At 40.9% G+C, this 19,559-nt stretch overlaps 1 protein-coding gene across 1 annotated transcript in view; it reads right to left on the bottom strand.

Moving 5' to 3' along the window:
- DNAH11 (dynein axonemal heavy chain 11) overlaps positions 1-19,559 on the bottom strand; it is a 168,513-nt gene that overhangs the window by 102,190 nt on the left and 46,764 nt on the right. The window contains exons 24-31 of the mRNA XM_075214347.1: positions 18,234-18,356; positions 16,448-16,672; positions 14,423-14,514; positions 13,369-13,495; positions 10,511-10,651; positions 4,548-4,781; positions 2,746-2,877; positions 966-1,126 (exon numbers count right to left, since the gene is read on the bottom strand). Of these exons, the coding sequence (XP_075070448.1) occupies positions 966-1,126; positions 2,746-2,877; positions 4,548-4,781; positions 10,511-10,651; positions 13,369-13,495; positions 14,423-14,514; positions 16,448-16,672; positions 18,234-18,356 (1,235 nt within the window). The remainder of the gene's footprint in view (positions 1-965; positions 1,127-2,745; positions 2,878-4,547; positions 4,782-10,510; positions 10,652-13,368; positions 13,496-14,422; positions 14,515-16,447; positions 16,673-18,233; positions 18,357-19,559) is intronic.

A 19,559-nucleotide genomic window follows, 5' to 3' on the forward strand; every position in this document is an offset into this window, starting at 1 on the left:
AAATACAAAATCAAATATCTCAAGTTCTGTCAAGGTATGAAAACCTTTATCAGGGTTCTATTCTGTAGATCTCTGATAGAGGTTTGTGTCACTGTTCTACCCATAAGTTTAGTATGTCTTGTTAAAAGTCAACTACACATAGCGGAGGTAACTATTTTGTCGACTGAAGTATTATTTATGAGAACGTAATCCACAAAATGTCTCTTAATGCCTCAGTGATGTCACCGATTCTTAGTGAAATGACATCCTGCATTCTCATGAATAGTGGTCTAGCTCATGGATGCCTAAGTCTTCTTTTCTATATCAAGGGAAAATAGCCACACTGACAGTCAGTAAAGGGCAATGGTCCTTGGTTGATGTCACATGCTTAGTGTTGTGCAAAGGAGCCAGTTTTTACAGGCTCAGCTGGCATCTGGTTGGGGTTTGGGGCAGGCCTTGCCGTGTGCATAACAGGCGCATGTGTGCGTTTTACTATGTACTTCAGAGGGAAAAATAAGATTTAATTTTGCAGACTGGATTATTTAAATGATGATAGGGGTAGAGAAGGTGCATTTTGGGAGGCAGCCCTCATTTTACAGGTGAGCACATAATCTTCTCCTACCCACAAATAGGATTTAAATTCTATGATTGACCAGAGGTGCCAGAAATCCAACCTCATCTCTACTGGAACAAATATTTCACCTGAAATTTTGCTGAAATTTCTAGTATCTCTTTTAACAATGTAATAAAACAATTCAAACATGCAAAAATACACATAAATTAGAGACCGCCCTGATGCCCCCTCACTATCATAATTCACTTAAGACATAAAAGTCATTTTGCAAGACTATCTGCAGACTAGTATCCCACTTTTAAGTGCGATCCCAAAGACTTCTATGCTTTGTAACAAATATGCATCTGAATTTAGCAGAGATTAAGAGCAAAAGGCTTCTGTTTACAAAAACCATTCCATAAAAGATATTTACCTGTCCGTTAAGGGTGTTATAACCAGTCGGGGTGTATTTCCCAAATACTCATAGGAATACTGGAACTGGGCATCACAAATATTGGCAAAGCAATGCTTTTGTTTATCGTCCCATCGATGCCTAAGTTGAGACAACCAAGCAAAATCTTGAGAGTTGCTCACCTTTAAGATGAAAAAATAACAAATTATTATATCACCATAATAAATCTCAAGAATATAGCTGAACATGATCAGAACAAATCTATAAGGAAGATGATGCACACAGTACTGTAAAGTGATAAAATAAAAAAATACTTTTATTTCATACATGTGAGTGCCCTGTGTTGGGCTTATTGTTAAAGACATTATAGCCAAAACAAATGTTAATCTAAATGAAATACTCCGTTGTAACATCTACAAAGATAGATGTAAACAATTACAGTTTTTGTTAGAACTCAGAACTTAATAATGAAAGCTGTTCTAATGGTAACTGTATAAATGCAACCTGTTATCTGTCCTATTTATATACTATCTATAATTACTTAATATTCTATATTACTACATCAATATCTGGCTACTTCTAACAAACCCATATTGTGAGATATTTACAGTTTCACACAACAACAAGTAATAATATCTGCCAGGTGCTGATTAAGGTTTAAGGTCAACCTAGGCTAAGGCTAATTCGCTCGTAGCACCCTCTTGCCTTTCACGCCAGGCTAGTATGGTAGGCAAAAAATGGACTTGTTCTTAATTTAAATCTGGCTTCCTTCATTCCCCAACAACCAATGTTTATGTTCCCTTGTTTTTAAAACTCAGCTACACTTGGCTTTCTAAAAGGGTCATGGCAATCGTTGGCATTTATTTCATTTTCATTGAAATCAGATCATTAAAGCAGTGCAGAGGCATAAATGAGCGATACTGAGGGTGCGTCTGTCACCATCCTAGTCTCTCCTACTCACTTTTTCTTAAGCGCCCGCCCAAGGGTGACTCATTGTCTTCAGCCTTTACCATGGGCATACATCAAGATTAAAATCTTACTACAATGTCTTTCATGTTTTCTTCATGTTCTGCCTATCTCAATTTTCACACACTCAAAAATTTTGCACCCCCCAAAAACCTTGCACCCTAGGCTGCAGCCTACTCAGCCTATTGGATAATCAGGTCCTGATATCTGCCATCCTTTGATACTTCCTTCCTAATACCATTGGCATTCTATGCAAAAGAAAGAGTGGCAGCAGAGTCAGCATACATTTAGTATGTAAAAGGAAGATGAAGCTAGTCATCCACCAGTTTTGCAGAGGAGAAGGAGCTATCATCAGAAGCAGCAGATACTTAATATAGCACCACTAATTTCACAGCGCTGTACAGAGAACTCACATCAGTCCCTGCCCCATTGGCGCTTACAGTCTAAATTCCCTAACACAGACACACAGACTGAGAGAGACTAAGGTCAATTTAATAGTTGCCAATTAACCTACTGGTATGTTTTTGGAGTGTGGGAGGAAACTCACACAAACACAAGGAGAACATACCAACTCCACACAGATAAGGCCATGACTGGGAATTGAACTCCAAACCCTTTGTGCCTTTATCATATAGTCAATTAGGCAAAACCCTTATTTTTGTACCTTAAAGATCACATTATATAGTTCTAGACATTTGTTCTGAAGTTTAGGTCTCCCAGACACATTCTGCTGAATCAGGCTCATTTATTTTGCTTCTATCTTACAGCTTCAGCATAAAATCTCACATAGTGTGACCTTGAGGTATAAGACATATGCTAGATTTATATCTCTTACCTTATGCATAATGAGCTTAGCAACTACATCTCTGGCATGGACATCTATTGTACATATTGTCATGATCTTCTGTCTGTCTCCAGCTGTGAGTTCTCCCAGCAACATGGTAATCAGGGCATTTAACTGACTGATCTGAAATAAAGGAGTGCACACATAGGTTGCATCATGTATGAGATTACAGTCTTCATTATGGCATATTCCATTGTGAAGAAGGGATGTATAGCAACTTTTGGCCTGAAAGGAAACAGAAGTATCTGGGCTTACAGGTGCACAACAATAAGCTGGTACTTGAAGGATAGCAGAGTTAGCCAGTCACTATGGTTTAGTAAAGGCGTCTTCCTGTATAATAGTCATGTTTATTAATATTTCAGCTGCTGAAGCCTTGAGAGAAATCTGCTATATGAATGTTCATATGGGCCACTGACATCCAGTAATTAGCCATACAGGTGGTATGAACAGTGGCGAAGTTGACTATATGCAGTTCTTAAAAAGTTTCAAAAGTCTCTCAGTCCCAGTCCTAATTGGCAAAAACAGTAATTAGCCTTGGGAAGAAAGAGAAGAGGCAAGCTTAATTAAAAGTAGGAATTTGATACATAAATAACCCCTTAGGTATAATGCAGTAAGCAAAAAGTGTTTTATATCATTAAAACCTATTAAATTTAGCTACACAGATGGCAGATCCAGATGTTCTATGGGCCAAGGAAATTAATGGATTGCCAGGGGCTCCATGTCACCGGTCAGCCGATTACCCCACATACAGGCCGATATATTTGTTAGTAGACAGAATTCTTCTTCCTGATCAAACAAAATAATCAAATGGAATCTGATTTTGATCATTCAAGATGATCATATCAGGGTCACGTGTCAATTTTGGCCTAGTTTAGTTGAAAACAATTCTGTAATTTGGACTGTGATTTCTGCAGTCTCACATGCTCAATGCAGTACGAGAAAAGTTGAAATGAAAGAGGTGTGTGTGTGTGTGGGGGGGGGTATTAATGTTGTCAATGCAGGTTACTCTATGCCCTAATGAATAAAGATAACCATTCAAATCAGCTGCAACAGGAAACTGCCACGGTAGCAGATAGCCAGACAAGACAAGGGCAGTAAAAACATTAAACCCTTTAGATCTGCACTTTACATTTTCCTAAACAAATAGTTATAGAGAAAAATTAAAGCAATGTTACAGGGTGAGGATAAATAACTTGCTGTGCATTACTGCACGGTATATAAATAGAATTATAGAACATAACGTGGATATTTACATATTCTACTCCTTTAGCTCGAGGCTGCTCCTAGCAAACCCATGTAATTAGTTATTTACAGTTTCACACATAAGGAAAATGAAAGCAGAAATGCTACATTGTAGACCAAAACAAAAGATTAAAGGGCACTATATGGTACTGATAAATACAATCTTGCTAAGAGAATAATCGATATAACTATCTGACAATACTAGCAGCTTCCAATAGACATTCTACTGAAATGTCTCATAAAGAAGAAACAATGGAAATAATGGAAGCGCCAGTGTATCAGATAATATTTAATAGACTGAAATATCTATTTATCGTTCTTTGTTAACAATCTGATATTTTTGAAATTCATTATTTCACTGTAATATCAGCAGGTGGTTCCATTCCGGTGTTTTATACACAATTGTTTAGTTTTTAATCTTTTCCTTTCTTTTTTTCTCTCTATTTCATATATATAATTTTTGACATATTTATAATAAGCTATGTATTATTGTGGTCTATTAAATATTATCTGACACACTGGCGCTTACATTATTTACATTGTAGACCAACCTGTTTTTTGTTGTAATCCTTTAGTGCAGTTTCAAATCCCTCTTCCAGTCTTTCAAAAGCAATTCCAACATCAATGGTCCACCAGATCTGGTAACTGGTCAGTGCAACCTGAGCTGGGTAGTCAAAAATCCACTGATCCCTTGGCTTGTCCTCATACGCAGCCACCGCCTCTGCAATGTGGTATCGTACGGTTTCACCCATTGTATCTTCCACGTTCTTCAGCCAGTGTTCCACCTTTTCAAACCAAAGATCAGAGAATGTGGCTATAAAACATACAATGTTTTAACCCTTCTCCTGCTGAATCCCTGGCTTATCTACATCAACTGATCTACTGTGTACCGACCCGGCTTGTCAGTTAACCCTTCTCCTGCTGAGTCCCTGGCTTATCTGTATCAACTGATCTACTGTGTACCGACCCGGCTTGTCAATTAACCCTTCTCCTGCTGAATCCTTGGCTTATCTGCACCAACTGATCTATTGTGTACCGACCCGGCTTATCAATTAACCCTTCTCCTGCTGAGTCCCTGGCTTATCTGTATCAACTGATCTACTGTGTACCGACCTGGCTTGTCAATTAACCCTTCTCCTGCTGAATCCCTGGCTTATCTGCACCAACTGATCTACTGTATACCGACCCGGCTTGTCAGTTAACCCTTCTCCTGCTGAATCCCTGGTTTATCTGCACCAACTGATCTACTGTGTACCGACCCGGCTTGTCAGTTAACCCTTCTCCTGCTGAATCCCTGGTTTATCTGCATCAACTGATCTACTGTGTACCGACCCGGCTTGTCAATTAACCCTTCTCCTGCTGAATCCCTGGCTTATCTGCACCAACTGATCTACTGTGTACCGACCCGGCTTGTCAATTAACCCTTCTCCTGCTGAATCCCTGGCTTATCTGCATCAACTGATCTACTGTGTACCGACCCGGCTTGTCAATTAACCCTTCTCCTGCTGAATCCCTGGCTTATCTGCACCAACTGATCTACTGTGTACCGACCCGGCTTGTCAATTAACCCTTCTCCAGCTGAATCCCTGGCTTATCTGCAGCAACTGATCAACTGTGTACCGACCCGGCTTGTCAGTTAACCCTTCTCCTGCTGAATCCCTGGCTTAACTGCATCAACTGCATATAAAACATTATTTTATATGCCATTATTTTGTTTTTCCTGATTGTACATTTACAAGTTTCTACTTTTTACCTGTTATTATTCTACTATTTATATGCCTTCATCTTGTTTTTCCTGATTTTATATTTACCAGCAACTAGTTTTACCTGTTATTATTCTTGCCTATTTCCATTGTCCTTATTACCTCTCCTTCTATTATTCTTTGCCTTCCACGCCCTAATTGGTTATTGTCCTCCATCTTGCTATTGTCTCCCTGCTTATTCTTACCTGTTATCCGCTGTCCTTATTATCTTACTGTTCTGCTATCATTCTTACCTGTCTTCATTGTCCTTATTATCTCACTGTACTGTTGTTCCATGCCCTCCACGCCCTAATTCGTTATTATCTTCCACCTTTTCATTGTCTTCCTGCCTTTGTTCTTACCTGTTTTTCACTGTCCCCACTATCTCACTGTTCTGTTACTCTCTCTCCCTACTATGCCTCCCCGCTCTTACTCCATACCCATACTCTCCCCCCGCCCTACCTCTCCCGTTCCTCCCCGCCATCCCCCGCGCGCTGCTCATCTTGCTAACCTCATCCCCATTTCCCCCCTCTCCTCTCCCCCTTTCTTCTGTGCCCTCTGGAATGCCAGATCCGTCCGCAACAAGCTGACTGCTATCCACGACCTCTTTCTATCCAACTCCTTTAACCTTCTTGCCGTTACTGAAACCTGGCTCTCCGATTCTGATACTACTTCCCCCGCTGCCCTCTCCTATGGTGGCCTCTCCTTCACCCACTCCGCCAGGCCTGGTGCCCGCCCTGGCGGTGGAGTTGGCCTCCTCCTCTCCTCCACCTGTACTTTTCGTGTCATTCCCCCTGAACCCTCCCTCTCCTTCTCCTCTTTTGAAGCTCACTCCATCCGCCTCTTCTACCCCATCCATCTCCGCGTCACTGTCATCTACCGCCCCCCTGGCCCCACCTCCCTCTTCCTTGACAACTTTGCTAGCTGGCTTCCTCACTACCTCTCCTCCGATCTCCCCTCGATCATTCTCGGTGACTTTAATATCCCCATCGACAACCCCACCTACCCTGCTTCCAGCAAACTGCTCACCCTCTCTTCCTCCCTTGGTCTCACCCAATGGACCTCCTCCTCTACCCACTGCCTTGGTCCCTCCCTTGATCTTGTCTTCTCCTACCTATGTAATCTCTCCGACTTCTCCATCTCTCCCTTTCCTCTATCCGACCACCATCTCCTCTCCTTCTCTCTCTCCTCTTCTCCTGCTCCCCTCCCCCTGCCCAAACCTACTCTGTCCATACGCAACCTCGATGCTCTTGACCCTGCCTCTCTGTCCTCCTCTCTCGATACCCTCCTTTCTCCCCTTTCCTCCCAGGCCTGCCCCAACCAAGCGGTCTCCCTCTACAATCACACCCTCACCTCCGCTCTGGACGCGGTTGCCCCTGCCCACTCCGTCGACCCCCGCTGCTCCAAACCCCAACCCTGGCACTCCAAATTTACCCGCTTCCTCCAAAAATGCTCCCGTTCTGCCGAACGTCACTGGAGAAAATCCCGCTCCCTGGCTGACTTCCTCCACTTTAAATTCATCCTTTCATCCTACAGCTCTGCCCTCTCACTCGCTAAACAATCTTTCTTTAAATCCCTCATCTCTTCCCAGTCCTCTAACCCCCGCCGCCTCTTTGCCACCTTTAGCACTCTCCTGGCCCCCTCCCCTCCCCCCACCCCCTCCTCCCTGACTGCCTCTGATTTCGCCTCCTTCTTCTCCTCTAAAATCGAGGCCATCCGACTTGAAATCTCCTCCTCCACTCTCTCTTCCACCCCTCCCACTCTTCTGTCCTCCCCCCCCAACCACCTTCCCCTCCACTCCTTCCGTCCCACCACCGGCGAGGAAGTCCACTCTCTCATTTTATCATCCCCCCCCACTACCTGCCCCCTGGATCCCATCCCCTCCCACCTTCTTCGCTCCCTTTCCCCCACCACCTGCTCCCACCTCGCTCACCTCTTTAATCTCTCCCTCTCCACTGGCATCTTCCCCTCCTCCTTCAAACATGCTCTCGTATCCCCCATTCTTAAGAAACCTAATCTCGACTCCACTTCTCTCTCGAACTATCGCCCCATATCTCTTCTCCCATTTGCCTCCAAAATTCTTGAGAGGCTCGTCTGCAGCCGTCTCACCTCCTACCTTTCTGAATACTCCCTCCTTGATCCTCTCCAGTCTGGTTTCCGCCCCCTCCACTCCACTGAAACTGCCCTGGCTAAAGTCACCAATGACCTCCTCTCTGCAAAAGCCAGGGGCCACTTCTCCCTTCTCATCCTCCTTGACCTCTCTGCAGCCTTTGACACCGTTGACCACCCCCTCCTCCTTCACACCCTCCAGTCTTTCGGCCTCTCCGGCCCAGTCCTGTCCTGGTTCACCTCTTACCTTACTCACCGTTCCTTCTCTGTCACCACCTCTGGGTCTCTCTCCCCCCCATCCACCCTTCCAGTCGGGGTCCCTCAGGGCTCTGTTCTGGGACCCTTACTCTTCTCTCTATACACCTCCTCCCTGGGTGAACTCATCAGCTCCTTCGGCTTCAGCTACCACCTTTACGCTGACGACACTCAACTATACCTCTCCTCTCCTGATCTCTCTCCCCCCCTCCTCTCTAGGGTGTCCGCCTGCCTCTCTGCCATCTCCTCCTGGATGTCCTCTCGATTCCTCAAACTTAACCTTGCCAAAACTGAGCTCATAGTTTTTCCTCCCTCTCATACCCCATCCCCTTCTGACCTCTCCATCACTGTCGACAACACCTCTATCTCCCCTGTCCCCCAACTTCGCTGCCTTGGTGTCATCCTCGACTCCTCTCTCTCCTTTGGCCCCCACATCCTCTCTCTTGCTAAATCCTGCCGCTTCCAGCTGCGCAACATCGCTCGCATCCGGCCCTTCCTCTCCCAAGATGCCACCAAATGCCTTATCCACTCTCTGATCATCTCCCGCCTGGACTACTGCAACCTCCTCCTCACTGGCCTCCCCCACTCTCATCTCGATCCCCTTCGATCCGTCCTTAACGCTGCAGCTAGGCTTATTTTCCTCTCTCGCCGCTCCTCTTTTGTCTCCCCCCTATACCTAGCCCTTCACTGGCTCCCATTCCCCTTCAGAATCCTCTTTAAGCTCCTCACACTCACCTACAAGGCCCTCGCCAACTCCACTGCACCCTACATCTCCACCCTCCTCTCTATTCATGCTCCATCCCGCCCTCTCCGTTCTGCCTCTGACCGTCGCCTCTCTTCCCCCCTTATAACCTCCTCCCACGCGCGTATCCAAGACTTCGCCCGCGCTGCCCCCCTCCACTGGAACAAGCTCCCTCCCTCCATCAGAACTTCCCCTAATCTATCCAGCTTCAAACGGGCCCTAAAAACCCACCTTTTTCTTAAAGCCTTTCTGTCTCCCACTTAACTTCCTACCTTATCTTCTGCCTCTGTCCCCCTACTCTCCCTCTCTCCCCTGCGTCTCTCTGTCTGTCCACCCCTGCCCTTAGATTGTACGCTCCTCTGAGCAGGGCCATCTCTCCTCCTGTTTCCACCACTTCTAACTCTGCTCTCCAGCTACTTAGCCCTCCTCCTCAAAGGTCCTCCACCCCACATCCACTTTCGCTCCCTCCTCCCCCCTGGGGGTCTCCCTGTCTTCCACACCCCCCTTCTTGGGCCCCGTCATTTTCGGATCCTCCCTCCCCCTTCCCCGCCCTCTCTAGCTGTGCATTGAGCGTACTGAGTTGCTGTGTTTACTGTACTGTGCTGTCTCCCATTGTATTGTGATTTTGTTTGTCTCTGTACGGCGCTGCGGATGCCTTGTAGCGCCTTATAAATAAATATTAATAATAATAATGTTAAGAGTCCAAAATCTATAAGAAAAAATTCTGAGATACTGAAGCAATGAGAATAGAACTGGTTTACCGAAAGGTTATATATAAATGCAAAAGTTAAGCTAAGCTATCTGGAGGTATAAACGGTTAAATCCCCCACAAAAGAACATGTTATTTAATGTAATAATTAATTTGTCATTTGGCAAAATATATGATCAGTATTGAACACTAAAATACCATATAGCTTGTTTACTACTGAGGTAGCTAATATACTTGAAAAACTGATTTTTATTTATTTAGTTTAGGCAAATCTGAATAGACACATTCCAGGGCTCAAGGCAGATTTGTCTTAAAACTTGTAAGGGGATCAAAGCTTCTCTCTTATGAATGTGACACCATTTAAAGGGGAAGGAGAGGAAATGCAGTAACATTGACTGTCCAGTTTTTAGGCCATGGAAATGATTAACAGTAGTGTCAGACAGGTGCTTAATAAGCCCAGCGTATAACTGGCGCAGTAAGCTGGTGTTTATCCTCTATTTATGCAGATAGCGCTCATAGTAGCATAATTGGAACATGGCAGTTCTACCATCTCTAAACCGCTGGCTCCTAGAACAGTTATATGCTGGGCCGAGAAAGCCCACATCACCATCTTTACATGGATTTGGGATTTCTCACATTAGTCAGTGATGGTGGAGAATAATTCAGTATGCTCCTCTTTGCAATTCCAGCTTCCTGACCAATTTAATCTGCTGTTTAGTCATTGACGGAAGTTATGTGATATGTTTTTGATGATGAAGAAAAGAGGAATGGGGAAAAATTATTACTCTAGTATTTACTTTTAGCCATCACAGCAATGAAGACACTAACTACATTTTTCATATACAATATATATTTTTGGTTTAAAACTATCTTTTAATTATCTTCAGCACTGAACTCATCTCAATATAGGGTTGTACCTTATGATACACATGTCAATTATATAATAATCACAATCACCTGCCCAGTGCACTGACACTTCACATTGAATGGAACAAACTCCTTCTCTTTGCTGTACATTCCTGTTGCCTCATTTTCAGCATGCTCTTGGAACTGAAGATCAGCGATGTTGTCAAAAAGTTTAGCTAAATGACGCATCACCTGAAACAGATAAGAATATAAGAAGGATGATTTCACTACGTAGTGCTGCCTCCCGAGGAATCACCTCCCATGAAGCATTACTGGAAGCTGAAAGCTGCTACACTCTCCAGCTCTCGGAGCTGGATGATTAAGTCCAAGCATAGTTAACCAACAACACTCCAAAGAGTTCTATTGTAGGTTTCTACAGATCATGTAAGATTATCTTCATGTGGCAGAAAGTCTTGTTATCTGAACAGACTAATGTGGACCTTTTTGGCCAGAATGCTAAGAGGTATACAAGTCAAATGCTGAAAAGATTTCATGGACTGAACAAAAGATCTTATTCAGTATAACTAGTAGAATTTATTAGAAATATAAGCATGTGCTTTCCCCCTTAGGGAGTTCTTCTGGACACAATCCACATGCAGTCCATAATACTATACATTATGTAAACACAGAAGTGTGTTCAATTCCACAGTGGCACCAGCACCAGTGATTTATAACAAGCCAGTTCATGCAATTGTAATGTGTACATTGTGTTTGAAGTACAAATCAAACAATACACATCAGCCAGATAACACCATCCCCATCACAAAATCGTGCAGAGGTAAAATCAGGATTGCCAGTTACATTGCCAGACATTACAGATGAATGCTGGGAAGAAACCTGCTACCTTCTGCCTGGGAGGAAGTTTATCTGTGATCCATAACAAACTACAAGAACAACACTTGAGTGTCTTAAAAAGAAGAAAATAGATGTTCTTGAGTGGCCCAATCAGATTCTTCATATTGATTTCTGTGAACAACTGTGAGAAGATCTCAAACTGGCTGTCCATCACCTTTACCCTAATCTGTCCAAGCATGCCCAATTTCACAAGAAGGAGAGGGCAAACATTGCTCTACTGAAGTGTTCAGTCAACAGAGATTACCAAAGAAACTTCTTGCCATAACAGCTGCTTCAGATGGTTCAACTAAGTATTGACCAAGAATAAATATTTTTCAAGTCATGATATTACAGTTTTACTTTTCTATTACTTTATGGTGTACTGTTATCTTTTTCCATGGGTGGTGCAGGACAGGGACTGAATGTGCTTACAATCAGCATTTCCAGCACTACCTCTGAAAGTCCCTACCTCCCAAACTCCATCAGTATCAGTTCTGTACCAGCTTGTTGAATCCGACAAAATTTCACAATCCTGTTTGTTTGCCCCATCCAAACAATCAATTTTATTTGTAAGCCAATGGTGGGTGCTATGGTGATGCTACTCATACCAACTAATTATATTCTACATACCATTCTTTTAGTGTAAATACCAAATTGAAAGCAAATATCAGTTTGTTTGCTATTGGCAACAGCAGCTTTTTCGTCTGCACCAGTTTTGTACAATTCAGTACACTCTGCACTTCCAAATAACAACAAATCTCAATAAGTATAAATAACAAAATGCTAAAGTTATACTGATGTCTAAAATGTACATTTGAAAGAATAATACTATGTACTGTATATTTATAATTTATATTGATGGTCTGGTGACTTCTTCAAAAGAGGGTCATTTATTAGACATGCTCGCTGGAAGGATTTCAAAACAAATGGCATTAAAATAGAGCAAGATAAATACTGTCCAGTGCATAGTTTGGCGGTTTTACCCTTGATCTTTGAACAGCTGGAAAATAGATATTTCTCAAGGCAACAAATTCTGTCTGGACGGATGGCCATTGTCTGTTTATGAGCAGCACAGTGTAAATCTTGTGCATAATTATCTAGCTGAAGAGCTGAAGTATTAATGGATCTTTAGCTGTCACACAGGTTGGCAGATTATGGCTGGAGGGAGGATATCAGAATGACAGTTAAAGAAACTCAAGGAAGCTCATTACCATCACGAACAGCTAGGTCACTGACACTATGAAAAACAAGACTGCTCACTTAGCACTACTTATCATTGCTGGATAAGACATGACCCATCTATGATCCTTAGGATGTTTAGTCTGATGTCAGACGGTTCTCCGCATATGATCATCAGGAATAAAGGCGGGTTACTCTACATTATGTTCTTTTTACTGACAGACATGTGTCATAATCCATGCCTACAAGAGTGTTGTTTTTTTCCAAGTGTTTAATTTATTGTTCTTACAAAAGAGAACAACAAGAGAGCTTCTAGCTTCTGAAAGATTCAGGGCCCAGTGCCGCAACCAAGCTCACCGTAGTCACTCCTTCAATGTATACATAATCTGTTTATTATAGCTATATTGGCCAGGACGGCCATGCTGGAAATCTCAGTACATTGGCAGCCTGTTCTACAGAGAATATAAAATATTATTAGTGTTGTTTATTTCTATAACGCTGATATCATATTATGCAGTGCTGTACAGAAACTATGTCCCTGCCCCATTGGAGCATACATTCTAAGTACGTCAATGTTATTAACATACTGGTAGATTAACTGGCTTCTAAGATTCAGTATATATTAGTAAAATATTTATTACATTTCATAATAAATGTCAGTAAAGAATACCATAGAAACTGCTGGATTTTCTTATGTAGCAAAGACTCCTACAATTATTTTCTGTTGCTGTTAAAAAAAAAAAAAATTCATACACAGTCCATCCACTATCAGTGACAGAGCTTCTAATAGTACAATAAATTCAGGTCCACTATAGACCAGGGTTGCTTGGGGTCACTACCAGCTCTGTTGCATCTATGACAGCTGCAAGACAATACAGCTTCAGAGTACAACGTACCTGTTTAGGCTGAGTTCCCTTTGATAGGATATCAAGCAAATCTGCAGAGGACACAAAGTAGAAGCGGGGAAAAGCCAAGCGCTTTGTTTCCAAATACTGAGACAGAGCTTTCTCACATAGAGAAAGTCTAAAGAAAAAGAAAGCATCACAGAAAGAAATGTCACAATGTGGTATAATCAATAACAAACAGTGAACCAGAAAATACAGCACTCAAGACAAGAGGTCAAAAAACAAAACAATAAAAAATTTGGTTAAATATCTAATTAAAAACCTCTATATCTACTTCGCATTATATGTTACGCCAAGTATGACACAGAATATTCTTCTGCCTGTAACAGAGCTTGGATTTTATAGGTACCCAGATGATGCCAGTAATCAAATTTGCCCCATACTGTTAACAGGTTGCCTTTTATACATTTCCGGCACATTTTATTTGGGTAAACACATTTCTATGTGCTTTTTGACCAATGTAATTAAAAAACCCCATTCAAACAAAGACACAAAATTGAAAAGTGAGAAAAACAGTACATGTGTTTCCTCACACTCATGATTAACATAAGAAAGTAAGTTTGACCAAGCAGTATTCTAGGAGACAATAGAAATGTTTAAATAATGAAGGGAGTGGTCCTAAAGGGCTATTAGGAAGTGATGTTTTCCCGCATAGCACCATGAACAATTACAGTCAGACCCTCAATTCTGCCAGACAGGTGCAAACAATGGCTGTTCTAAGAGCTGGGCCCAAAACCCGTGAAGTGGGCTTGTTTCCATGAATGTGTTAGTGGTACGAATAGGTGCATTTGCGCAATTAGTAAAACTAATGTCTTGCACTTTCATAAATGACTTTTCAGTATGCACGATGTAGACAACATGACCAATATACTCATCATCCTGTTCAACGGGGTAATTTCCATGTAGTTTCTTTTCACATGTTTTTTTCCTCTAGCATTGCACCACACTCAAGCATACATGTAAATGTTATAATATATATATATATATATATATATATATATATATATATATATATATATATTTTAATTAAAAAACCTAAGCTTACCTCTTCTGCAATTCATCTAGAGTTTCATAAAGCTTAGGCCTGTTTGTTGCATCCAAAACATTCTTAATTTTCTCTGTCTCACACATTAGTTCCTGTGTTAAATAAAAGACAACATCAAAGTGTTCAGAAAATTAATTAATGAAGACCTATTCACAGGGTTTCCCAAACATCAGGCAAAACCCAGGATGTTTTTATGGTGGTATTGATAGCAACTTAGCCAGGGGCATGCTGGGCTATGGGACAAGGGGGCATCTACCCCCCGTGCCAGTAACATAGTGGACTAATTAGGGCTGGATCACTGGGCCACCTGCATTTTTTTCCATTAAATTGTTCCCAATAGGCTGCTGAGTAGAGTCTTGCCTCCCGGGCACAAGATTTGCCAGCCCTCCCCTGAACTTGGTCATCTAGACATATCTAGCTCACCATAGACAAGTACTGTATGTCTTTAATACACAGTTGAGGGCACAGGAGGAAAAAAATGTTAGTAAATATAGTCTATAAGAAATCTATAAAAATTAGATGGGGCCATTTAAAAGTGAGCAAGCACTATTTTTTGGTTTAAAACAATATACGCTTAGTATAACACAACTTTGTCTGTTAAGCACATATAGTAATGACATTCTACAATCATCGTTCCTAGTAGACTATCGTGCTGCAAATAAGCCTTATAATAACTATTAAGTTAGCAATCTAATTTCAGATGACACAAGTGACAAGAAAGAGCACTGAAGCAAACGAATGGTTAAAGGACTGATTTAGTGGGAACTGTTACTTGCATAAGACATAGAAACACGTAACAGGCTTTGCAGTAAGTCCAATTAGATAAAAAAAATAATTACACTTTAAACTATGGGACTATGTGCTTTTATGTCCCTTCTATAATCACTGGAATACACAGTTGTATCAAACTGATAGCAAAACACAAACTGTAGTTACTCATATTTCTCTGCAAAAGCTCATTAAAAATAATTTACCAAGCACAGCATGTCTTTATACACAACTGCCATGGTGATAATACCGCAATAATGCAAATTTGTCACAAAATGGCACGAACGGGAGTTGCCCTATAAAGGGGTGGAATGTAGCAGGAAGCAAAGAGGATATTCTAGACCAGAGGTTCCACCCATTTTCATGTTGCTACACTGCTGACACATTGGTCTTGCAATTCATTTTTCCTTGAAAAACCTGTGTTACAATATCGTGATGAGTAAAAGTTATAATCATGAAAAAAATATGTAAATCTAAGGCAAACCATAGTTTTAGATTTCCATGTTATAATTCCATCAAGTATTGAAGGATTATTTTGACAGGAAGACTTTTCACCTCAATTCTTGTTGCACTTCCAACCACTAATGGTGATATACATGTGTGTCTAGAACCACTAGTTGGAAATCACTATTCTAGACACTGGGGGCCTGATTCATTAAAGTAAAGCAAAAAATGAGTAACTTTGCATCTTGGCAAAACCATGTTGCATTGGAGGGGGAGGTAAATTTAAAATGTGAGGACAGATTTATAATGGGGGTAGAGCATGTCCTAGATCAACTTTAGATGTCAGTGTAAAAATAAAGCTATCAAGTATTTGTGCCCTACATGAAAAAACAGCCAGTATTTAATTTATGTGCAAAATAATAAACTAATTTGCACCCCTTACAAAAAAGGTTTTGCCAAGTTGTAGTTACTCATTTATTTTCTTTACTTTCTTAATGAATCAGGCCCTGGATTACTAAGGTGAAGTGACCAATCGTAATCAAGGTGCAAATGTAACGAACCATAGCATAGATGACTGCATGTGCCTTACTAAGAAAATCACAAACATGTCCCTTTCCTTTATCCCAAGCCTCTAAGGGGATAACCATGAATAATTCTATAACCATTAGGAAATAAGCTCTACGCACATTTGGTGACACAATGAAATGGTTACATCAACAATTTTCCACACTTGGATTCAGGGATTCTTTAAAGGTAGCACATAGTAAAAAGGTAAATGGAGTAAGGTTATATAAATAATATATTTTAGATGACCTTGAAGTCTGCATCCACTCCATCAAACCGCTTAGCGTCATCTGGCAGCTGGTTTCTTATATCTGCAGAACCAATAAATATGCTTTCTAGATGAGACCAAGTACGTTGGACTTCCATCCAAATGTAAATCACTGAATCAGCCAGGTTTAGTCTCTTCTGCCAATTTGACACTTGTTCGATAAAATATTCAACATACTTGCTCTGCATAATTGCCTGCAACTGCACCTGAAAAAAAAACAACAATATTTTCCAAAATCTATTGGTGCAAGTTATAATTGGACATTCAGTTTGAATACTTTTGTTTTTGGAGATTACATTTACATGGAATACAAGTAGTACTAGTATAGTTGAAAAGCAATAAAAAGTTTTGCTCTGCGGGGCTGTGCCCATTAATTGGACTTTTGGGTTTATGAAGACTGGTGAACATGAAAGATTTACTGTAATGAATCAGATAGTAGTTGACATTCTTCTAGTGCAGGTTACAAAATTAAAACAAATATCTGAGTGGATGCTATGGGTCACAGCACCTTTATCTTTTACATCAGTTATTATAAATGTCCCCAAGTTAAAATGATGGAAACAAATTTAGGAATCCTAGCAGACAGCTGAATGGCAGCTTATAATGCCAGGCAGCCGCTGCAGAAAAATCCTTATATATGCCTAAGTAGGGGGACTCATATACAGTGTAAAACTTTGTGTGCTTGCTGCACAAATCATTGTATGATCATATTTTGAATACTGGGTACAGTTTTGGGAAGAGAAAGATAGAGTATGCAGAAGGCAGCTTAATCATTAAGGAAATACAAGGGTTAAGCGAAGGTTTAAAATTTAACTCATAGTTTGAAGTTGTTCTCTCCCTCTGTTTTCATTTTGTAATTATGAGGTTGATATATATTCATATGACTTGTATTCCAATGGTAAATTCATTAATACAAAATGGAATTTTAAAAAACTCTAAACAATTTGTATAAATCTATACAAGCTCAGCACAGAAAGTTGTTTAGGATTTGCAGGTGACAAGAGGACATCATCAATATAGAAAGGAATATTTCACTATCAGGTTGATCAGGTTGTGGAGTTATCTACCCTGGAAGATGGTGGTGGTAGACTCACTGAAATTATTTAAATAAAGACAATCCATTTTAATACAGTCTGCAGTTATAATTGCTAAATACCTGATCCAGGGAAATAATCTAATTGGCATGAGGTCAGGAAGGATTCAACCTCAAGTGAAATTAAATTTGCATTTGACAAAGGCAAATAAGGAGGTCTAATTGGCCTTCATCTGGATGAGGAACAAAATTGGGAAAGGTTGCACTTGGACTTGTTTTTTTTCCGCCAACCACACTAACTATGCAGCTATACTTTAAAACAAAACAAAACATTGTTTTAGCTAAAAACTTGACGTTTGAAAGTGACAAAGATCTCCAGTAACATTTCTTAAAGGTGAGCACTCTAACTAAAAAAAACTGAACAGATGCTGCGACCTGGTCAATAGAGGCATTCTAGTAAGGTCACTGGCACATTCTATTGAGCATTCTAGCGGGTGACTTAAACCCTCGGCAACGCAGTAACACAAGATAGAGATGGGCTAATGGTTAGAAGCAGAACCTGCACATTTTTACTGGTCATACCTTTTTAAATTCACTTTATATAAGACAGTTTAAGCACCAATTGCATAGTTTTAAAAATACAGCTTGCTTATAAACCTATATAAAAAGTGCCATATTCAAGATTTTTTTTTTTTTTTACAAGTGTCTTTTGCAGCTAATGTATCCAGACTAACCTGGTTGCTATCCAAAGTCTCAAAAAGTTGCTCATCTGTTTTTATCAGTGGTGTTTCTGTTCGATGGTGCTTTTCATAGGAAAATTCCAGTGTGGTCCAAGTCTGACTTATCTCTGTAAGTATCTAATCATTAGGAATGAAAGTTATTATGTGATTATAACAAACAGGTATTACAGAATTAAACAGAAGATGAAGGAAAGATGGGAGTTGAGCAGTCAGAAACAAAGCAAACTAATCAGGAGACATTACGATAAAAAATAAAAAGAATATTGATAACAACATGTTACGGTTAGTGATTTATAACCAGATAATGTAGATTTAAACTAAAACAAAGGGGGTATAATTATTTTTTAATATAGTTTGTGACAGGATGGACCACCTATGCCACCCAGTCTGTTGTTGCTGGGAACTGGCTGGGATTACTTCGCCACTGTCCCCTTTCGTTATTCTGAATATGCCCCTCCTGTCGCAGTAGGAGCCGCCTGCTGCCTCCACTGGACTCCTTTATGGCATCCTTCTGGGTAACTGTCTCTGCTAGTGTACTCCCGTGCTGGTACACTTGGGTTGGTACCCTTGACCGCTTACTATGGATCAGGGTGCTGTAGATGGATCCCCCTGGCCTATCACACTGGCCAGAGCTGCTGGGTAGCGAGCAGAGCGGTGGTACTAGGAGCTGGGTCCAAACTTCAGAACAGTTGAAGGACGGATTAGATTTAGGGTGTAATCTGTAGGTCACAGGAATACAGCAATATTGAAGAAGTTGTCAAGCAAAGTCTTGAAGCAGAGAATGATGTTTATTTCGCTCAAGTGTCCTGATAAGGACAGTTCCACTTATTAAAGGTATCAGTGGTCAGATCAGATAGAACATCAAAATGATACATTTTGTGTACAAGGGCTCTCTTTTTATACAGTTTTAGACACAGCTTCACAGGCTATTTACAGAATCAGGATGCAATTTGTTTACCCAAACAAGGATTTACATGCAATGCAAAGCTAACAATATTTATGCTTATCTGTGATATCCTAAAACCTTGCTGTGATTTCATGCTTCTTGTTATGGACACAGTGGACACCGGACAGCAAGTCTAATTACCCCTTCCTTTCCCTTAAAAGGTATTGGACATGCACATCAAAAGGTCTAATTAACAGGAGATTAGCATGGGTGCGTTCTTCAACAGTTGCAGAATACACATTTCCTCCAAAGAAAAGGATTCCCCAAGGAAAGTTGCAAACCCCAAACAAGGCATTTCCTTACACCAAGATATAAAAAAGACTTTCTAAACAAAGGCTTATTGTATCAGATATATACATCAGAAATAATGCATT

The sequence above is a fragment of the Mixophyes fleayi genome, chromosome 5, assembly GCF_038048845.1.
Source record: "Mixophyes fleayi isolate aMixFle1 chromosome 5, aMixFle1.hap1, whole genome shotgun sequence".
NCBI lineage: Eukaryota > Metazoa > Chordata > Amphibia > Anura > Limnodynastidae > Mixophyes > Mixophyes fleayi.